This window comes from Pavona decussata, unplaced genomic scaffold (genome assembly GCF_977016875.1).
Source record: "Pavona decussata unplaced genomic scaffold, jaPavDecu1.1 SCAFFOLD_131, whole genome shotgun sequence".
Lineage (NCBI taxonomy): Eukaryota > Metazoa > Cnidaria > Anthozoa > Scleractinia > Agariciidae > Pavona > Pavona decussata.
In genome coordinates, this window is record NW_028145545.1 from 149,089 (window position 1) to 167,004 (window position 17,916).

General features: G+C 39.7%; 1 protein-coding gene and 1 long non-coding RNA gene across 2 annotated transcripts in view; one reads left to right on the forward strand and one right to left on the reverse strand.

The window, feature by feature from the left end:
• Positions 1–17,916, forward strand: part of LOC146468355 (uncharacterized) — a 47,641-nt gene that overhangs the window by 8,254 nt on the left and 21,471 nt on the right. The window contains exons 3-10 of the mRNA XM_085124636.1: positions 7,897–8,001; positions 9,223–9,883; positions 10,931–10,996; positions 11,349–11,417; positions 12,484–13,158; positions 13,644–13,835; positions 15,206–15,751; positions 16,589–16,654. Coding sequence (XP_084980762.1) covers positions 9,247–9,883; positions 10,931–10,996; positions 11,349–11,417; positions 12,484–13,158; positions 13,644–13,835; positions 15,206–15,751; positions 16,589–16,654 — 2,251 coding nt within the window. The 5' untranslated portion in view covers positions 7,897–8,001; positions 9,223–9,246. The remainder of the gene's footprint in view (positions 1–7,896; positions 8,002–9,222; positions 9,884–10,930; positions 10,997–11,348; positions 11,418–12,483; positions 13,159–13,643; positions 13,836–15,205; positions 15,752–16,588; positions 16,655–17,916) is intronic.
• LOC146468357 (uncharacterized) lies at positions 2,651–3,661 on the reverse strand. The gene is made up of 2 exons (XR_014867515.1): positions 3,176–3,661; positions 2,651–2,781 (listed from the first exon to the last, which is right to left on the reverse strand). It is a non-coding gene; the product is annotated as an uncharacterized LOC146468357 (long non-coding RNA).

The following is a 17,916-nucleotide window of genomic DNA, read 5'->3' on the forward strand; positions in this document are numbered from 1 at the left end:
AACCAATTTTTTTTCATTGTCACATGGTGCATCTAGAAGTACTTCTAGAACCAAGTATTTATGATATATCTTACTAAATAAGAACTTGTTTCAATAATAAAGCTAATTACAGGCGTCAAAATCACTTTTGGGTTTGTGAAGTTGTGCAAAGCAGGCACGTTTTCTAGATCACAGCCTATCAACAACATGCTGACTGTTGAACTCCTCGCATGTGAACATTTGAAAATGAGGAAATATTTCGAGGCAAAATCTTGCCCTGGTACATCGAAACTTACAACAACAGGTATGCTTGAGGTACGATCTGTTATTTTACTGCAACATGTAAGAAATCTAGTTTGGGTATAACATTTATAGTCAAGTGTTAACAAAATGGTCAGTCAGTGGTCAGTCACGCAAGTACTAGTTAACACATTTGAAATACATTTTATAGTTTGTATAATATATTTTCCCGAGAGAATGACAAAGTTATCGCTACAATACAAAATGTAATACTCTAAACAGTTTTTCGTTACTGAATATTCCTATACAAAAAATTATTCACAGTTAGAGTGAGTGATAACTAATGCCACAGCAAAATTCGTAAAGGCCGATTGCCGTGGCATATAACGCAACGTCAGAATGATCGACAAATTTCATTATTGTACATAATAATAATAATAATAATAATAATAATAATAATAATAATAATAATAATAATAATAATAATAATAATTCCTCGCGAAGCGAGGGCCGAAGGCCCGAGCGTAGCGAGGTTAATAAATTTGTCGGGCCGAAGGCCCGCCGAAGGCCGCGCTCGGGAGCTAAGCCGTGAAAATTCGAGCCGAACATATATTTATATATATGTATGTATGTATGTTTATATATTTCCGTGAAGGTGTCCGCATATTGCCTAGCAACGGTGAAAAACAAAGTATGAATGACGTCAGGTTGTCTGGCGTCGTCTGCAGCAAAATTTGCATACATCGGGAAAGTTTGCGTGTCGGATAAAATTTAATCAATATTCCCTTGATACAGATCAATCTCTCCAGAATCTTTTCCCTTTCTTCCAGAAATCTTTTTTGTGAAAGATTGCATTGAAGAAATTACACGTTTTGTGGCCGCGGTAAAATAATTTTCCGTGGGAAATAAATTCATCGAACACGACAGCATTGCACGCCCGTTGCACATTTCATCTCGTCAGAAATAGATTTTTAACCGCAAACCGCAAACTAGCCTGTGGAACTACGAAAAGACCATGCTCATCAAAATAGTTCCTATGTTCAGAAACCTTTTAATCTCCTCATTCGATGCTACAATACGAGTAAAGAGGGCTTTCCACCCAGCCCCAGCTTCGCGAGGTTTTGCGAGTCACGTATTTCTAGTAATAATAATAATAATAACAATCTTTATACAGGGAGCCCACATCACGAAAGTGATATTCAGTGGGGCCCTGTAGATTGAGAAATGATTTAAAGTGCTACTACGATCAAATTTTCGAATACCTCTTATTTGCGGTTGATTGGTAGTTTATGTCCTAAAGTACATGATCTCCAAGTTATATCCTCATAAGATGAAGGAAAGTGCGATTTTTTTGCGCTCAAACTCCACGAATTTTCATCCGCCATTGAACCGCCATGTTCCTGCGGCCTGGTTACCAAAGGCAGATGGTGTCCAATGACAACAGAGGCCGGGTCACCCGGGAAAAACAAGTGACGTCAGACTCTCAACTCGAAGCCCAGGCGAGCCTTACGAGGCTAACTTCTCATACCGTTTCGAACACGTTTTCGAAAAATGTTTCGTTCTTTCAATGGTGGGAAGTCGCTGTGTTGTTCAGTGGTATAACAACTGCTCTAATCGAGCGGCAGGAATTGCGCTGCATGTGAGTCCGGCCGACAGAACGAGAGATGTGTGGGTCCAGTTTGTTGTCTTGCACGTTTTGCTATTTTCTCGGTTTAGTTCGCGGGACACTTGGGCATTCCACCCAAGTCAGTGAACACAAATTAAACCTGATCTTTTGAAAAGGGTAAGCGATCAGGAGATCGTGAACCTGAAAAAAATCTCCGAAGGGGAAGGAGCGGCAAAAGGTAAGCTTATGTAAAGTGGGCGAAATGTGTGAATATTGTTTTTTATCTTTGGTGATTCCTCGATACCTTGTTCAGCACCCATACAAATAGCAGTCACAAATTTTTATACACATTTTATATTGCGTTTCTAAAGTACTAAACTTTGATTGAACGAGTAAATAATGTAAGTGCAACTAGCTCCCGGAACTAGCCTTTCCCTCCGAAGCATTTCCAAAACATCTCAGTGCGATAAGAGTAAGCTTGTGTTTACTTTGCTTGTGCAAAAGCTTGTGAATAAGCAAAAAAATTTCAATACCTGAATCACAAACTTTAACTCCCAAGAATATTGTTTTCAATTTATATTTGCAAAATTCCTACTTTTCCTCCCCTCATTTGCCTAGGTGGATGCTTGTTACCAGAAAGCATGCCTTAATAAATTTTCATTTATAAAGCTAGTCATTTCTTCAGTGCGTTAAAGCATCCAGTGCAGTGGTGTTTAACCTGATGTGAGCCACCTTAAAAAAATATATATGTACACAGAAAAGACTGTTAATACTATTACATTGTTCATGATGGTGCAAGGGAAGAAAACAAATCATTGCAAACTGTTGTTGCCTTGCAAATTTATTTGTTTATTGATTACTGTACTTATTCAAATCTGGATACAATGATGTCCATGCAGCACCAGCACTCTCCAGGCTTGGTAAGTCGCTCAAGGGAGCAATTTGAACATTTGTACCTGAGAAAATATTGAACCAAGAGGAAACTTAGCATCAATTACAAGGGAACGATCAGCTTAAATTCAAGCCATTGCACAGAGCTTTTCACTACAATATATATTCTTTTTCCATGGTAAAAAAGTGCAAAAACAGTAAGCTTACTCGGAACCGAAACTTAACTGTGCACTCTAATTTAACACCAAGGCAAACTTTCGAAAGCAAAGCTAAAAACCTAAACTTGACTTCGATTTCAATTCAACTGAGTCTCCGGTAGCCTCCCTCCGGGGAATGAACTGGCTAGTAGTCAAGAGAAATTGTTGAGGATTCTCAGGCACTACACTTTTAAAGCTTGCCTGTTTTGTTAATACAGCAAATAACACATCTAAATATCAATCTCTATCTCTAATATCTTACCCGACTCAGCAAAGTCTGCTCTTCCTTCTCTTGTAGCAAAAGCGCTAGCTGCTGAACTTATTCGGCTGCCTCTTCTTCAGACGGAACTAGCTCTACAGAGTCAGGACTTCTTAATTTCCTTTGCCTATATCATGCAAAGACGATCCAGGAGAGCTTTCTGTGGCCAAAACAGCTCTGAAATTCGTCGCCAGAAGGAGGACTACAGTACTCGCTCGATCAGCGACTTGAGAGTATTACGTCACGACAAAAACACAATAGGTTTGAATCAAAATACCGCAACTCCAATCACTTTCATACCGCGGGCTCACTGGAACATAAATTCATAATGGCGGACTCGAAAACACCAGTTTTCAAGGCTCAATATTTTCAATTTACGGGGCCCAAACTTCATTTCAGTGACCAAGACAGGTACAGCCACATCGGATAAGCTGTAAAGAACGTATTTTTGTTTCATACGTGACATGAAGTTTTGATCGTAGTAGCACTTTAAAACTTACAATTATAGAGTGAGTACTTCACGCAACTAGTACGTTTTCCACTGAACAGAAGGGTGACAATCTGCTCAGTTCTTAAATGAATCTGTACGAAACAGCGACATTTTCTACCTCACAGTCGATAGCTAGGGTTAATGACATGTTTACGTTTTTACAACTACAGTGTAGTATCCGAGTTGGAAAATATACTTCCCTGACTGCGAAATCAGCCTTGCTCTTTTTTTAGATTATATGCTTTGTATTTGCCTGCCGCTTCGATACCGCTGATATGAGATAAAATTCCATTTTGCCCGGCGCTTTGGCATATTTTCGAGTAGACGTACACGTGGCATTGCTCACTGAAGACGAAACTTCCATCAAACAAACGTTGCGGTATTTTCATCTTTTTCGCACTGAGGAGTTCAACTAACCCGTGTAGTCTGTTTGTCTGTCTGCCTGTCAATAAACGACCTTTATCGTAGCTAATTAAACAGCACTTTCTGAGTCTTTTTGAGTATTTTCTTCCATAGTAAAGAAAATAACATTGATTTAAAGCTGGTTACAACGCATTCAACTTGTTAATAGATATATAAGTTTGCTGAAAATAATCCCTAGATCCCAGGCGCTTGCTTTTTCCAACCGGCCCTCAAACAATCTTGAGTGAATATGACATTTAAAAAAGAGGACAATGAATGAAGTTAATGCGGGGAGAAGAGGAAGCGGGGAAACTATTGTTTTATCTAAGAGGAGGGTACCATTTGGTATAGAGACACAATACTCTGGTCTTAGAAGGAAAGGTGACTGATAAAACTTAAAAAAAAAAGAGAGAAAATAATATTCAAACTCTGCTATGGTCTCAGCAATCATGCTATCGCTGTGGCTCCAGTACACACATACCCTTGCAAGAAAAAGGTATTCAACAATAATCCGAAGTATTTCCGCACTACAGATGTCAAAGCAAAGCAACATGCCCTACCTCTAAGGCCTTTATTCGATTCACCAATGATGATGATAACGATGATGATGATGATGATGATGATGATGATGATGATGATGATGATGACGATGATGATGATGACGATAATGGTGATGGTGATGATGATGTTGATAATGATGATGATGATTTTAGGGCTTATTCAGGCATATATGAGTTTCGCGAGCGCGAAGACGAGCAACGCTTGCGGAATGCTAGTCACGCAGATTTCTCCCTCTCGGCCCCTTCCGACTAAACTAGACGTCTTAACTAGATGTGTACGGTCTTCGTTGGCGATAGCCTCCCACGCAGTCGTTTTGAGGGGACTCGGGGAGGAGTTAATACGAGTCCCCTAAAAACGACTGCGTGGGAGGCCACCGCCAACGAAGACCGTAGACATCTCGACGGCGCGGACCGGATGGTCTGATTGTTATTCGACTCATTCTTTCAGAATATCAAATTCCATCAATGTAAAATCTGTTGTTCTTGGGTCATCGTAGGTTGATCAGAAATATCACCACTGTTTGTATTCCATCAATGTAAAGTCAGTAAACTTAACTTCATATGTTCAATCAACAACATCAGATGATCGATAGCTTTACTAACATGCGCGCGCGAGGATTCATTACATTTCACTGTCAGTTTTGTCGTCAGCAAACACCTTCCTGGCGTTGGGACCTGGATGACTGGAGATATCTTTTTGGCATTCACCCAAAGAAACGCAGGTTGCTGTAATAGTACGAACTTTGACCGCAACCGGACTCGTCGTCTATCAAGGACGAAAAGGAGCACGGAGCCATAAATGCAACCGAAAATATATAAAAACTGCAAGATTTGACATCGCGGAAGAAGAAATACAGTTTCTAGTATCGAACAAACCACTCCAAACCAAGAACGCACATTGCTTTTTATAACCATTTTGCGTCATTGTTTATAAATAGCAAGTTTAAAATAGCTATGTGCACAGTGATGGCCATAATATGCAAACAACCTTGGTTATTTTCTGGTGCTCTTCTATCCGGATCGGACTGAGAAGGGTGGACTATTGCTCCCATTAATGGGGATGGTTCATTAAATGCCTATTTTGCAGGCATTGGAACGGTAAGTGCTCATTCAAATATATTATAGCCCCAGTGTAGCCGTTAAAGATAATATTATGGCCAGCCTTGCACTAAAGTGAAAGCATGATTTTCTCTACCGGCTCTGATATCTCAGTTCTTTTTATGATATATAGTCTAGGACCTGCAAATTGAAAACACAGATTTTAGAATTCTCGTCTGCCTGTCACGACATTTTATTGACAGTGAGGATGAGATGCATCTTTGACAAACCTAGGATTTATAAAAACTGCGACTTTTGCGCAACTTTTCTGAACCAAAGCCGTTTTTCACGCAAGTCGATTAGTAATTTAATGAAACATTATCGCCTGTTGGGGGTTTCAGATACATTTTGATATGAAATATTTATTGATTTCGTTTCGTATCCTTCGCATTGTTGACGCTGGCGTACCGAGGAAAGCGTGACATAACACCTGAACGTTTCATTTTTTTGTTTGCGATCGGTGATCACCTACTAGGAATGAAATTATTTTTTATAGGGATAAACCCATCAACACATGAGATTTTGTCTCCGAATAACAACTTAGTTTTATTCCACCAGAACTGAAACATAAACAATAAATTTATTTTAAACTTATTTTAAAACTTGTCCTTGCGTGACCACTGCCATTTTTGAAAAAAAAAAATTAAAATTCCCTATGTGTTTACTTCCGTCAACACTTGGATTTTAAATTACCCGAGCTGGATTTTTTATATATTGCAGTACATGAATAGAGCTTTCCTAAAGTATAATATTTGCTTCAAATTTCGATGTACCAGGACACGATATTTGTCCGCAAAGTTTCCACAATTTCAAGTGTCAACAAAAATGCTGAAAATAGGAATCATCGGACTTTAAAAACTGCATGTAAATAAGAATCCTCCAGCAATATTTTCGTAAGACCGTATTCTCAGAAGGATGCCTAACTTAATTTCAAAAGATCGTTTTAATACGCTGAGCCGTCTTCCTTCCCGAGCGATTTGAAAATGCACCAAATCTCGTCAAAATTTAACGCCGGCTGCGCCGCGATCACGGCATTTCACATTATGCCGAAATTCTCGAAAACGAAAAATCTTTGGAAAGTTTTAATGTCATTTTCGTAAATAGTTCTCTAAAGGGATTCTTCTGACAAAATATGAGGAAATCCGAAATTTCAGTTTTGACCGCGAGTTCTCGATATTCTCAGTCAGCCGCTCTTAAGAAATTTGAGTGGTGGTCGCATACGAGAGAGATCTTGAAACAGTATTTAACTGAGAAACAAAACGGTTGTTTACGAAGTGGTCGCTTACAGGAGATGGTCGCTTACGAGAAGTGGTCGCTATCAGAGAGTTAACTGTACTGAAAAGGGGGTCTGGAACCGAGATTAAGAAAAACAGTCTTAACAATGAATCTATAAAAAGCTACAGCTAATAGACCATTTCCGAGTTGCTTTGAACCTCATTATGAAAGCGAGGCTAAGTGCAAAGTTTTTGTTATGAAAATTAGTTTTCAGTCATATGCAAACAAAGCTAATTTTCATATCAAAAGTTTTGCACTTAGCCTCGCTTTCATAGTGAGGTTCATGGCAACTCGGAAATGGCCTATTAATAAAGCATCACAGGCTTCTCACTGCTGACATTAACATTAAAAGCTGGCTTTAGTTCTTGAATAAACAAAGTTTTCTTGATTTTACAGTAATAATCACTTTTGCTGGATGCTAAAATATCAAAATGATTCCACTTGATATTGTGTCCAGAGATCTTAACATGGTCAGAAATGGCTGACGTGCTGTCATTTTTAGCGAGGGCCTTAAAGTGTTCCGTTTTCATGTCATGAAGTCGTCGCTTTGTTTACCGATATAAAAATCATTGCAGTCCCAGCAACCGACTTTGTAAATGATTCTAGATTGTTGGGAACGATTCAAGGGGTCCTTGTAAGAAAAGAAAGAATTGATCCGGTGAGTGTTTTGAAAAATTACCTTAAGGTCAACAAAAGAGTAGAACTTACATACGCAGGATCTCAGGCGTTTTAAGATTTGGTTGCTCCGCTGACCATAAGGTAACAGGATAATGATATCTTTTTAGGAACCGTGGAGACAGGGCTGTTTGGCTTGTTTCTGTTTTTGTTAAGAACATCATTAACGAGTATGCCTGTGTCACTTACTGAATAATATATCATTCTCATCGTTAATGTTGTAGGTGATTATACCCTGAGGGTAACCGTTTTGAAGCAAAAGTTTTGGAAGATCATCTAGAGCAGATTGCAGCAAGGAAACAGAGAAGCAAATTCGGTAGCAACGATAAGTGAGTGTGCGGATGACATTTATTTTGTACTTAGGTCAAGGCAGTTGCTCGTGGCAAGAGTTAAGGGGGAGATAATAAATAGCTCATTTGATTTGGTAGGTCCTTAAATTTCCTGTCGGGTGTCCTTCTGTTTGGGCATGGCAGCTCCATGGTCCTTGGTGCGGAAACAGTGGCCGCGGCAACGTTTTCTCTAAGTTGTGCACAATGATGGATATGAAGGAATATCACCATACAACTGCGCCTTAGTTTTATTTTCCCGCCAGGAGATGTTCTGTACTCTCATAAGTCTGTTGCAGGTACCACTGATTCAGCCGATCTTGAAACTCATCTTTTAATGGCCCACGTTTCTGCTCCAAACAAATGGATGCTTTTCACACAATCCCTGAGGAAAGGCCAATTTGGTGGAGTTTGAGATGCCAGGTTTCAATATTTCAAAAATTCGTTCTTATTTCGTCCATCGGTTGCAAGGCTGGATAGTATATTTCTTAAACTTTTCCTTAACTAGCCTTTAGTATGCTGAATATCACTATCCTAAACTCACGGCAGTTTTTCCTTCACAGTTAGTGTTTTGCTTCGGGAGGGAGGGATTTTAGCGTATGGCAAGGGGGGGGGGGGGGGGAGGGAGGAGTTATTTGGTGGGAGGGGGTCGTTTTTTGTGGGATTTTACTGTATCAGTGGTATATTTTATGAGCCTTTCGTTACTTCTGATTTAGGCTGAGGCATCTATCTAAAAACACCGTTCATAAAATGAAAAGCTCTCGTACTAAAGGAAACTATGTTGTACCTCTTGTGATCGGGTAGTGATCAAACAGCGACAGAGGCCTCATATTGCCTATTAGTGGCACATCATTAGCAACGGCGTAGCACAGGTCGTCTCTTCTTTCCTTTCAAAGAAAAAAGAACATCTGCGTACAGGCTGCAGCGACAGTAGCCTAAACATGGTTTGAGAACTATCGAAAATTACCGCACTGAAAGTTCAGGTTTATGTAAAAACTGACGTATGCAAGGAAAAGAGAGGTTTTGTGGTGATCCATGGTCTTTTGCTATCATGCGAAAACATAACTTGCTACGATCATTTGCGATCAAGCAAGTGAAACTGAAAGAGCCTGCGATCATCCTATGGAACCCTAACTTTATATGTGAAAACTACATCTTAGCTAAATGAGTAACTGTTGTTTTGTTTTGCTTGTTTTTATCTAATCATGGTTTCCATTTTGATAGGTGTGGTAATCTTGTCGCCATTTCATGGCTTCTGTCAGGCCGACTTTTCCATCCGCCATGGAAACAAACAATTACGCCTGTTTGTGCCGTCTTCTGGTGGAAGTGGGATCGCAGGCTCTCAGGGATACCTTTGACAAAATACACCCTCCAGCCGATCTTCGAGACGTTTTGATGCGTCCTCCAGCACGTCCCATACTTCAGTCTCTCAAGCAGGAAAGAGTTCTTAGTACCGCCCAATGGAGGAAGCTGTACCCCATAATTCCTTCGTCTCTATCATCAGGAGGCTTTGACATGCTGCTTCTGATATTGCTGCTGAAGAATATTTGTAGCTTGAATCCTCCGTCCACAGGTTGGGACAGTCTTCCGCCTGCTGAAGATACGGGTATTGCAGCAAACATAAGCAGGGTCATATATTATAGAAACAAGATCTACGAACTCCATGCTAGCCAAGGTTTTGTGGATGACACAACATTTAACACCATGTGGCGAGATATCAGTAATGCACTGGTAGGTCTGGGAGCTGAAGCTATTGATTGGAACGCTATCAATCGGCTCAAGACTGAAAGCATGGATCCTGAATTTTTCGAGCACTACCAAGACTTGTTAAAGCAGTGGAAGAGAGACGACGATAACATCAAAGACAAACGTGAAGAGACGCAAAGTATGAATATAACTTTCATAGTATTATTATATATGCACATGCAATAGAGTGTTTTCATTCACGTGACTACCGGCCATATTGGTTTACTGAAACAAAAGAAAGTATTTGCATAAAAATAGAGTTCAATTCCCAGAGGTTTAGTTTGGGACACCAACATGGCTGCCATTTCTTTGTTTTGGGACACCAACATGGCCGCCGTGACGTCATGTGAAAACACTCTATACACGCGTAAAACTACAAGGTGAATAACGAATTGATTTTTGCGAATACCGTCTGTTGATACGGTGTGTAAGTTGCCTGCTTGCTTTATCTCAATTCACTTAGCAGCATAACATTTTGGAGACGCGATACTTTTTAAACGGCAGGGCACGTTTCGGATGAAACCTCACCCATCGTCAGTTACAGTTGCGTGCAATAAAATAAGTTTGCATCAGTGACAATAAGCTTGTAAAGTGCAAGGAAAGTAGAGATAATTGAAGTTTAAAACATAAAAGAAAAGAAATACGTGTAACGAGAGCAAAAGAAATATTGACAATAAACATATTTTCAACTACAACGATAATGAAAAATTAGGTTGGTTCAATTGCATATTAAGCCAGGACTGTTTTCAAATGATGTGCATGATGAATTTAGAATTTTATTCTTATTTGCGAATTTTATTTGTCCCGGAAAAAGGAGCACTTCAATTACAATTTGCTGATTTATGAGTGGAATGGCGAAGTCTATATTGCATAAAATTTACTTTTCGAAGATGATCTGCATGCTAGCGAATCATCCTTTCTGTATGCACTGTATGGGCTTTTTGATGTGCCTTAATAACCTTTTGCTTCAGTTAGTGACCTGCATTTTTATAATAGAAAAATTAATCCTTCCCGTGAACTGCTAAAATGCATAGATATCTAGAGGAGATGAGACAATGCCGAGAGGAATTAACAGAATATGCCAATGGTCTACAGCAATAGAAGTAATGTACTCTCATCCCCAGTTACATACGGTCCATTATGGATGGAATATCCCTATTAACGTGTTTTTATTTGTTTGTCAAAGGAATGGTAGAGATAAAACGAAAGAAACCTAGTGGGAACAATGAAGATAAATTTGGAGAAATGGAAGGTACGCACTGAAAAATATTACCACTTGCTATGTAGACCTCAAAAGAAACATCTTTGGGCGTTCTATCTACCCTTCCCAGCGTTCGCTGTTATAGTCTATATTAAATGCTTTCATTCTCGGAGTTATGGAAGATCCGCCATATTGTTCCTGCCCCCACCTCCCTTCCCCGATCCCCGGCCTAAGAGGACCAAAAAAAAAAAAAAAAGCTAAAAAAAGGTCTTAATTTGGTTCAAGGGCAGTTAATGACAATGAGAAACAAGCTACTTGAAGAACAAAGGACGATTTTCCTTCAATATTGTCCAGTTAAAGGAAATCGTCTAATTGATTTTTTTTTCTCATTTCTCTACCCAAGGAACTCTGCTACAGCTGAAGCGCAAGAAAATTAAAGAAACACCGAAGGAAATTTTTGAAGAAATGGAGGGTACGTATGGGGAACGGAAGGAAACGTTCAGCATACAACGAGAAAGACAACTTAGTTGTCTTTCTTGTTGTATGCTAAATGCATGTGGTTATTATACTTGCAGAAAAATTAATGATAGTGTTCTTTCATCAACTGCGTGTGCTGGAACGCTTTTCGTTCAGCTCAAATGTTCGGTTACTTCGGTTGAGATGTAATGTTACGCTCTGATCAAACGGAAATTTTCCGGAACAAACGGATGACCATTGGAGGTATTTTATTTGTTTAGTTCTTAACGGCTGGAACGTTAATTACCATTTTTGAAAACGTATTTATTTTTTTGCCTTTTTTTGCGCCATCATTGCACCACCACGAGTCTAACGGTTGATTTTATTTGATCAACCAATAGCCGGGTCTGATATACCAATGAGATTAAAAGTATAGAAGGACTGGAAAAAAAGCATTTCTTTTTGACATGGTAAGTTCGGAAATTTATCACCGAAAATTTTGGCTAGATGGAAAGTGATCTTGGCTATTTCAGACCTGAAATCATTCCTGCGAATATTTTTCTCTTTTCTCTTCTGCCACTGATCTGTAATATGGTTTGATGACAGGCTATAGAGTGTGTGCACGGCGGCTATGTTGGAGGACTAAAACAATAGAAGACATCTACATAAAAATAGGATATATTTCCCAAAGGGAAATCTTTGTAGTGTTTCGGTCCTCCAACATGGCCGCCGTGCACACACTGTATTGACGATTGCTCAATAATTAGCAAATCAATGAATTTTCTTGATAACGGCAACTACCTAATGTGTATCTGAGAGGTTCCTGAAAGGTGAAGACTTGGTCAAAGAAGATCGAATTCGTATAAATGCAAGTGGGTTTGCAATGTCTGTAGTTTTTCAACTTACTTTTTCTGGTAGAAAGAGGTTCTTGTAAGGTGCAGACTTGTTCAAATATGAAATCTTATACATGTTAATGAATCTGAATCATTTTTCTGTGGAATGGAGTTACTTTTCAAACAGAAAAAAAACTTGACCGACGAAACAAAGATCTTTTAAAGCTGTTTCGTTTATTTCCTTTTTAGGGATAGACACTGATCAGGATAAGGAACGAAATTTCATACAGTGCGTTGACAGCCCCCCAAGACTCAGCATTCAGCCTCCAAAGCCAAGTAGTCTTCCCAACATCAGTTCTCCCTGGAGCGATGTTCAACTACCTATTGATGTTCTTTTGTTAACTGTGGAGGATCACGAGTTTTTAAGCTGTATTTCCTATTTGGTTAATCCTTTAAAGAGTTACTGTGAAGAGATTGGCCACGTATACTTTGGAACTGTGAATGGTGGTCACCAGGAAAAGCTGAAGATTGCCCTGATAAAATGCTCCAAAGGCTCTTCAACTCCAGGCGGGTCTTTGACCGTGGTCAAAAATGCATTCGGGGTCCTGCAGCCCAAAGCGGTGTTTTCTGTCGGATCCTGCAGTGGGTTAAATTGTGAAAAAACCCAATTAGGTGACGTCGTTGTATCTTCTAAGTTAACAACAACGGAATTTAAAACGCCTGTTAGCAGACGTATTGGTAATATCATTAAACATGTAGCTGACGGTTATATTGCTCCGTTGGAAAACCCAGAAGAACGAGAGGTAAAAGTACACTGCGAAGGGGATGTCCTTAGCGTACCAATAGCAGCCAGGTTTGGGTGGCGATATGAAGATATTATCCAACAATACCCTGAAGCAATCGCCGTAGAAACGGAGGGTGAAGGTAAAAGGTTCGGTCATACATACAGATTAGCCTTATTGTAAACGGCACTGAATGAATTTCTCCAAGGGCTTAGTCGTGGGCTCGATCCCAAAAGGAATCGGCGATTTTTCTTTCTTCCTTTTCTCTCATTTTTCCCTTTGTTTTTATTTTTTAGTTTCGGATAAGCTGATTTGGGTTGGTTCATTCAGCAAATAGATTGGTCTACAACAAGAATTCCCAAGCACTAAAGCTAAATGAAAGTGCTTGTCTGCAATTAAGAAGGGACCAGTTTTCCTAATAGGCTTGACAACAAATCAGAAACAGATATTTCAAACGTAATATCTTTTTGAGCTCTGTTCAGTCCACTTGTTAGATTTGAATCATGGTAATAATTTAAGACGTCTGGTCAACAAGGAGGATACATGTCGAAATGCTCTAGGGGCCATTTGGACGAGTGCCGTTTGATAGAAAGGATGGTACCTTAACATCTTGTCATTTTATTCCAGGTCTTTATGCAGCAGCCTATGATCATAAGGTTGAATGGATGATAGTGAAAGGCGTTGCCAGTTATGGCGATGCCAGTGACCAGCCTTCAAGTGATGAATGGAAGTCTTTTGCAAGCATCATGGCGGCTTCCGTTGCTGCTAAGATTTTGAATGATACTGTCATTTTCCAAGGATGGCCACACTATAATCCAAGTAAGTTTATAAGAGCAATTCTCCAGGAAAGTGAAGCAAAGTTGGAAATGAAAATTTTTAACCCCCCTTCATTTTTTGTGTGGAGGTAGGTTACCTGGAGGGATGAACAAAAACAGCCATATTTTGGATCGGCAGGTGTGACGTTGCCATGGTAACCACACTTGATCACGTCGGCCTGAGGTCTATGTTTTGACAAAAAAATTCACTCTCAAAAAATAAAAATAAACGAGTCTGGCTCTCGAGTGCATGTGAACCAAATCAAATGAAATTCATACAGATGGTAGAGGCACTCTTCCAGTCTATAAAATTTGCCGTTAAAGTATTTTGGGTTTTATAATCAAGAAGACAATGTTCGTATTACTATGTTGCCTGTCAGCCATTTTGACAAGCAGGAAAAACAAGCACAACCATATTCGTAATTTCTCCGAAAGTACTATTTCCCAAAAAACCAAAATAGCAGCAGAGCTTACATAGATATTGAAGTTTATAAATATCATAAAATCTATTTGGGGAAAATTATATTCTGGCCATGGGTGTTGAAGACATCCGAGGCAACTTGCAAAATATTGCAAAATTGGAAATGTTGAGGGCTCCAGTATTTGGCTTAAACAGGCTTTAGATAGAAAATATCAGCTTCAGAGGTTTTTTCATTCATCTTGTCTGTTATCCACATTTGATTGATTAGGTTTTGGCCAACGAATTTGATGAAATGTAAATTGAAACAAAGCCTACCTTGCAACTTTTGGGAATTTCTTCAGGATGCTTTTGTCGTATAGGATGGGTCTCTCCTCAGTTCGCTCGCTTCATTTTCTTGACCAAATCTTGCACAGACTCTAGCGGAAAGGACAAATCTAACTGGCTAGCCTCGCCGAACATCTACTTTTAGACCAAAGATGATGATGCATTAACCCGAATAAAGAACAGTCCAACAGGTCAAACACAGTCGTGTGTCGAGAATTTGCTTTTTGAGAATGGAACTTTTGCTCAAAACATGGTCCTAAGGCCGACGTCATCTAGTGCGGTTACCATGGCAACGGTATGTCTGCCGATCCAAATATGGTTGTTTTTGTTTATCCCCCAAGGTAACCTACCTCCACACAAGAATTGAAGGTGGGGGGGGGGGGGGGGAGTTAAAATTTTTCATTTCCAACTTTGCTTCACTTTCCTGGAGAATTGTCGTGGTCTTAACTCATACACAATCACAAGTATGATTTCAGACCAAAATTGTTGGTTGGTTACAATACATAGGACCCAGTGGTTGGAATACTCGATCGTGAAATGCTTCAACTCATAAGCAATGTTTAATTGCCAGCAATTATATGTTTATTTTTCATCACATGCACATGCAACTGGAATTTTTTTTGCCACAGCTAATATTAATCTCCGGATTGATTGCAAGACCATCACAAGACCTGTAGCACAAGTGAAAAATCAAGGCAGTCCAGCAGCCTCACAGCAATCCCAAGTTGATATTCAAGGCGCAACAGTACCTGATACCTCAGTTAGGAGACCATCAATGGCCAGAACTGCTTCTGGGAGTGGAACTATTGGAAATCAACGCATTCCATCTAACGCGGAAGTAATGGCATTTGTTGCTTTTAACACCTTCACGGCATTTGACCATTCTCGTCCCGAGGAGAGAAATGGCTTTGTACGTTATCTCGAAGACGTGCGCAAAGCGCTGGTTGTTGAAAGCCATGAAGGAAGCCTGATAGTCACAGTGCAATGCAGTTCTCTGCAGATCCTTGAAGAACTGTGGAAAGACTATGAAACAGGTCACCTTAATGAAATGGCTCAGAAATTTCTTGTGACAGAGGAATTATTGAAGGCGTTTGGCCCAATCGAGGTTAGACTCACGACAACCATTGAAGTAGAAGAGTATAGAGCTTGTCAAGAATTTTTCGTGCAACAATCACGTGAGTTTTACAGAATAGACGTTTCACCTAGTAGTATACTAGAAATGTTTTAGTTGGGTCTTTAGATATTACGAAATGAGAGACGATGTGGTCACTTTAAGGCTGCTTTTATCTAATAAAGCTACCTCAAGTCACCGAAAAAAGCAGCTACGCTTTTGGTGCCAGTTTAATTGGACATCCCTCTTAACCACACAACCTTCTTGGAATTATGAACATAAACGCACAGCTTGTATGCGACAGATAATTTTCATTAAACGATCATTCCCGCATGAATAATGGTCTACGGCCAGTAGGGAGATGTTGACTTTATTGAGCAGGTCTGTAAGTAAGAATTTTTTTTGGCAGGACCTCCAGTGTATACTAAATCTTATTGATCTGTTTAAACACCTCAGCCAAATATCAGACATTAATTCACCCCTTATATGGGGCCTACCATATAATGTTACGTTTCGTAAAGAGCAATGCGGGTAAATTACTCCACTTTATTATAACTCTCAGTTTGTACGCGCGGTGTGAATGGTCAACTTATTGGGCCGTATTTCACTGTACGGCCTGCTAAATTTGAAAGTTTCCTTTCTCGCGCGCCCGATTAACCTCAGAGATATAATAAATATCTTAATAGCCGAGTTCGTGGTCCATAGTGTAAGTTACGGCTCCTTATTTTTTCCCGTTGATTTATGGTTCAGTCCGTAACTTACAGTACGGACCTTGAATGCGGTTAGTAAGAGATATCTTTTTGGTCGACACTCATAGGACATACTGCCATTCAACAATGTCATAAGGATAGTTTGTATTTAAGGGAGACGCCTGATTGACTTTTTCATTTTCCCTATCAAGGAATGGTTGAAAGTAAGGGTGAAAAAAGCGAAGAAAGCAGAGAAGATAATTTTGGAGAAATGGAAGGTACGTACTGAAAAGTTTGAGCTTATAACACGATAAAGTACCAGTGTGTTTGTTATTTGGCCCTGAGAGGATTTGAATGCCATATGCTTACACCTACATGAGATCTCGGCCTAAGACAATAGGGGATGGATAATCGCTCACCAATTGGACTGACATCCCAAGATGTCAGGAAGCGTTTATTTGAATATCTCTTAGGAAATCGCAAGAAAAATGAAAAAAATCTGCTTTATAACTTTTTACTGTAGGATATATTTTTCCCTTAGCATAAATTAGGATTTCTATTTTATCCTCGTGTTTTTGTTAAAGATTTTACACTTAGTTTTAGCTGTATGGTTCTAATTGATTGTAGAGTATAGGTTACGCATGTCGTCCTATATAGCTGCACATGAATTTGTAAGCATACGTTCGTTCAGACTATTGCATAATACCGTAAATCCTGTATTAAGCCCCCACTCTCAAATCAGCCCCCCCCCCCCCCCTTTCTAATAAGTCCCCCCTTTTCAGAGAAAGAAAGTTATTAACCCCTCCTCTCTTTTAAGCCCCCCCCCCCCCCCCTCCCCTTATTCTTCACAACCAAATTCCATGCAGCACATGTACGGAATTCAGTTTTTAACATTTCGATTTAGCTTACCGTTTCGTTTAGGTTATCATTTTACCATTTGAAATTTTTGTACTTCATAAATTTCAAGGTTCCCACAAGTGAATAAAAATGTTGAAAATAACTTGTGCAACAAGTATAATATACTCAAATGTCCATATTAGACAGTCATTGCCCTTGTACAAAACAGGAAGTAGGGAAGCGTAACTCTCGTCTGTTTCTTCCGCTTTTTTTTCTTCGGCTACTGGTTATGCGTTTCGCTAAATTAAATAAGCCCATCCCTCTCAAATAAGCCCCCCCCCCCCCCCCCCCAATCTCGTACCCGAATCTCCCACGGTCAGGCGGAGGAGAGATCTGGTAAAGTTCGATTTGACCCCCGGAATACGGGCCTACCCATCATCCTTTGTCCACCGTGCTGAATGGCCGCCGGCTCGTAACTGTGATCATTCCTGGTGAAGTTTTCGCTTTCGAAGGTGCTCTTCGGAACGTTCTTTGGTCCAGAGGACAACAAAACTTGAAACTTAAACCAAAACAGAAAAGGCTGTAGGAGAGATTGCAATCAACAAGCGCGGTAAATCACTTTTTTACTCAGATTAGTTCCTACCTTTTGCGACCAACTGTTGAGAACAAATACGTCGTAATTCTGCTTTCTCCACTGAAAATA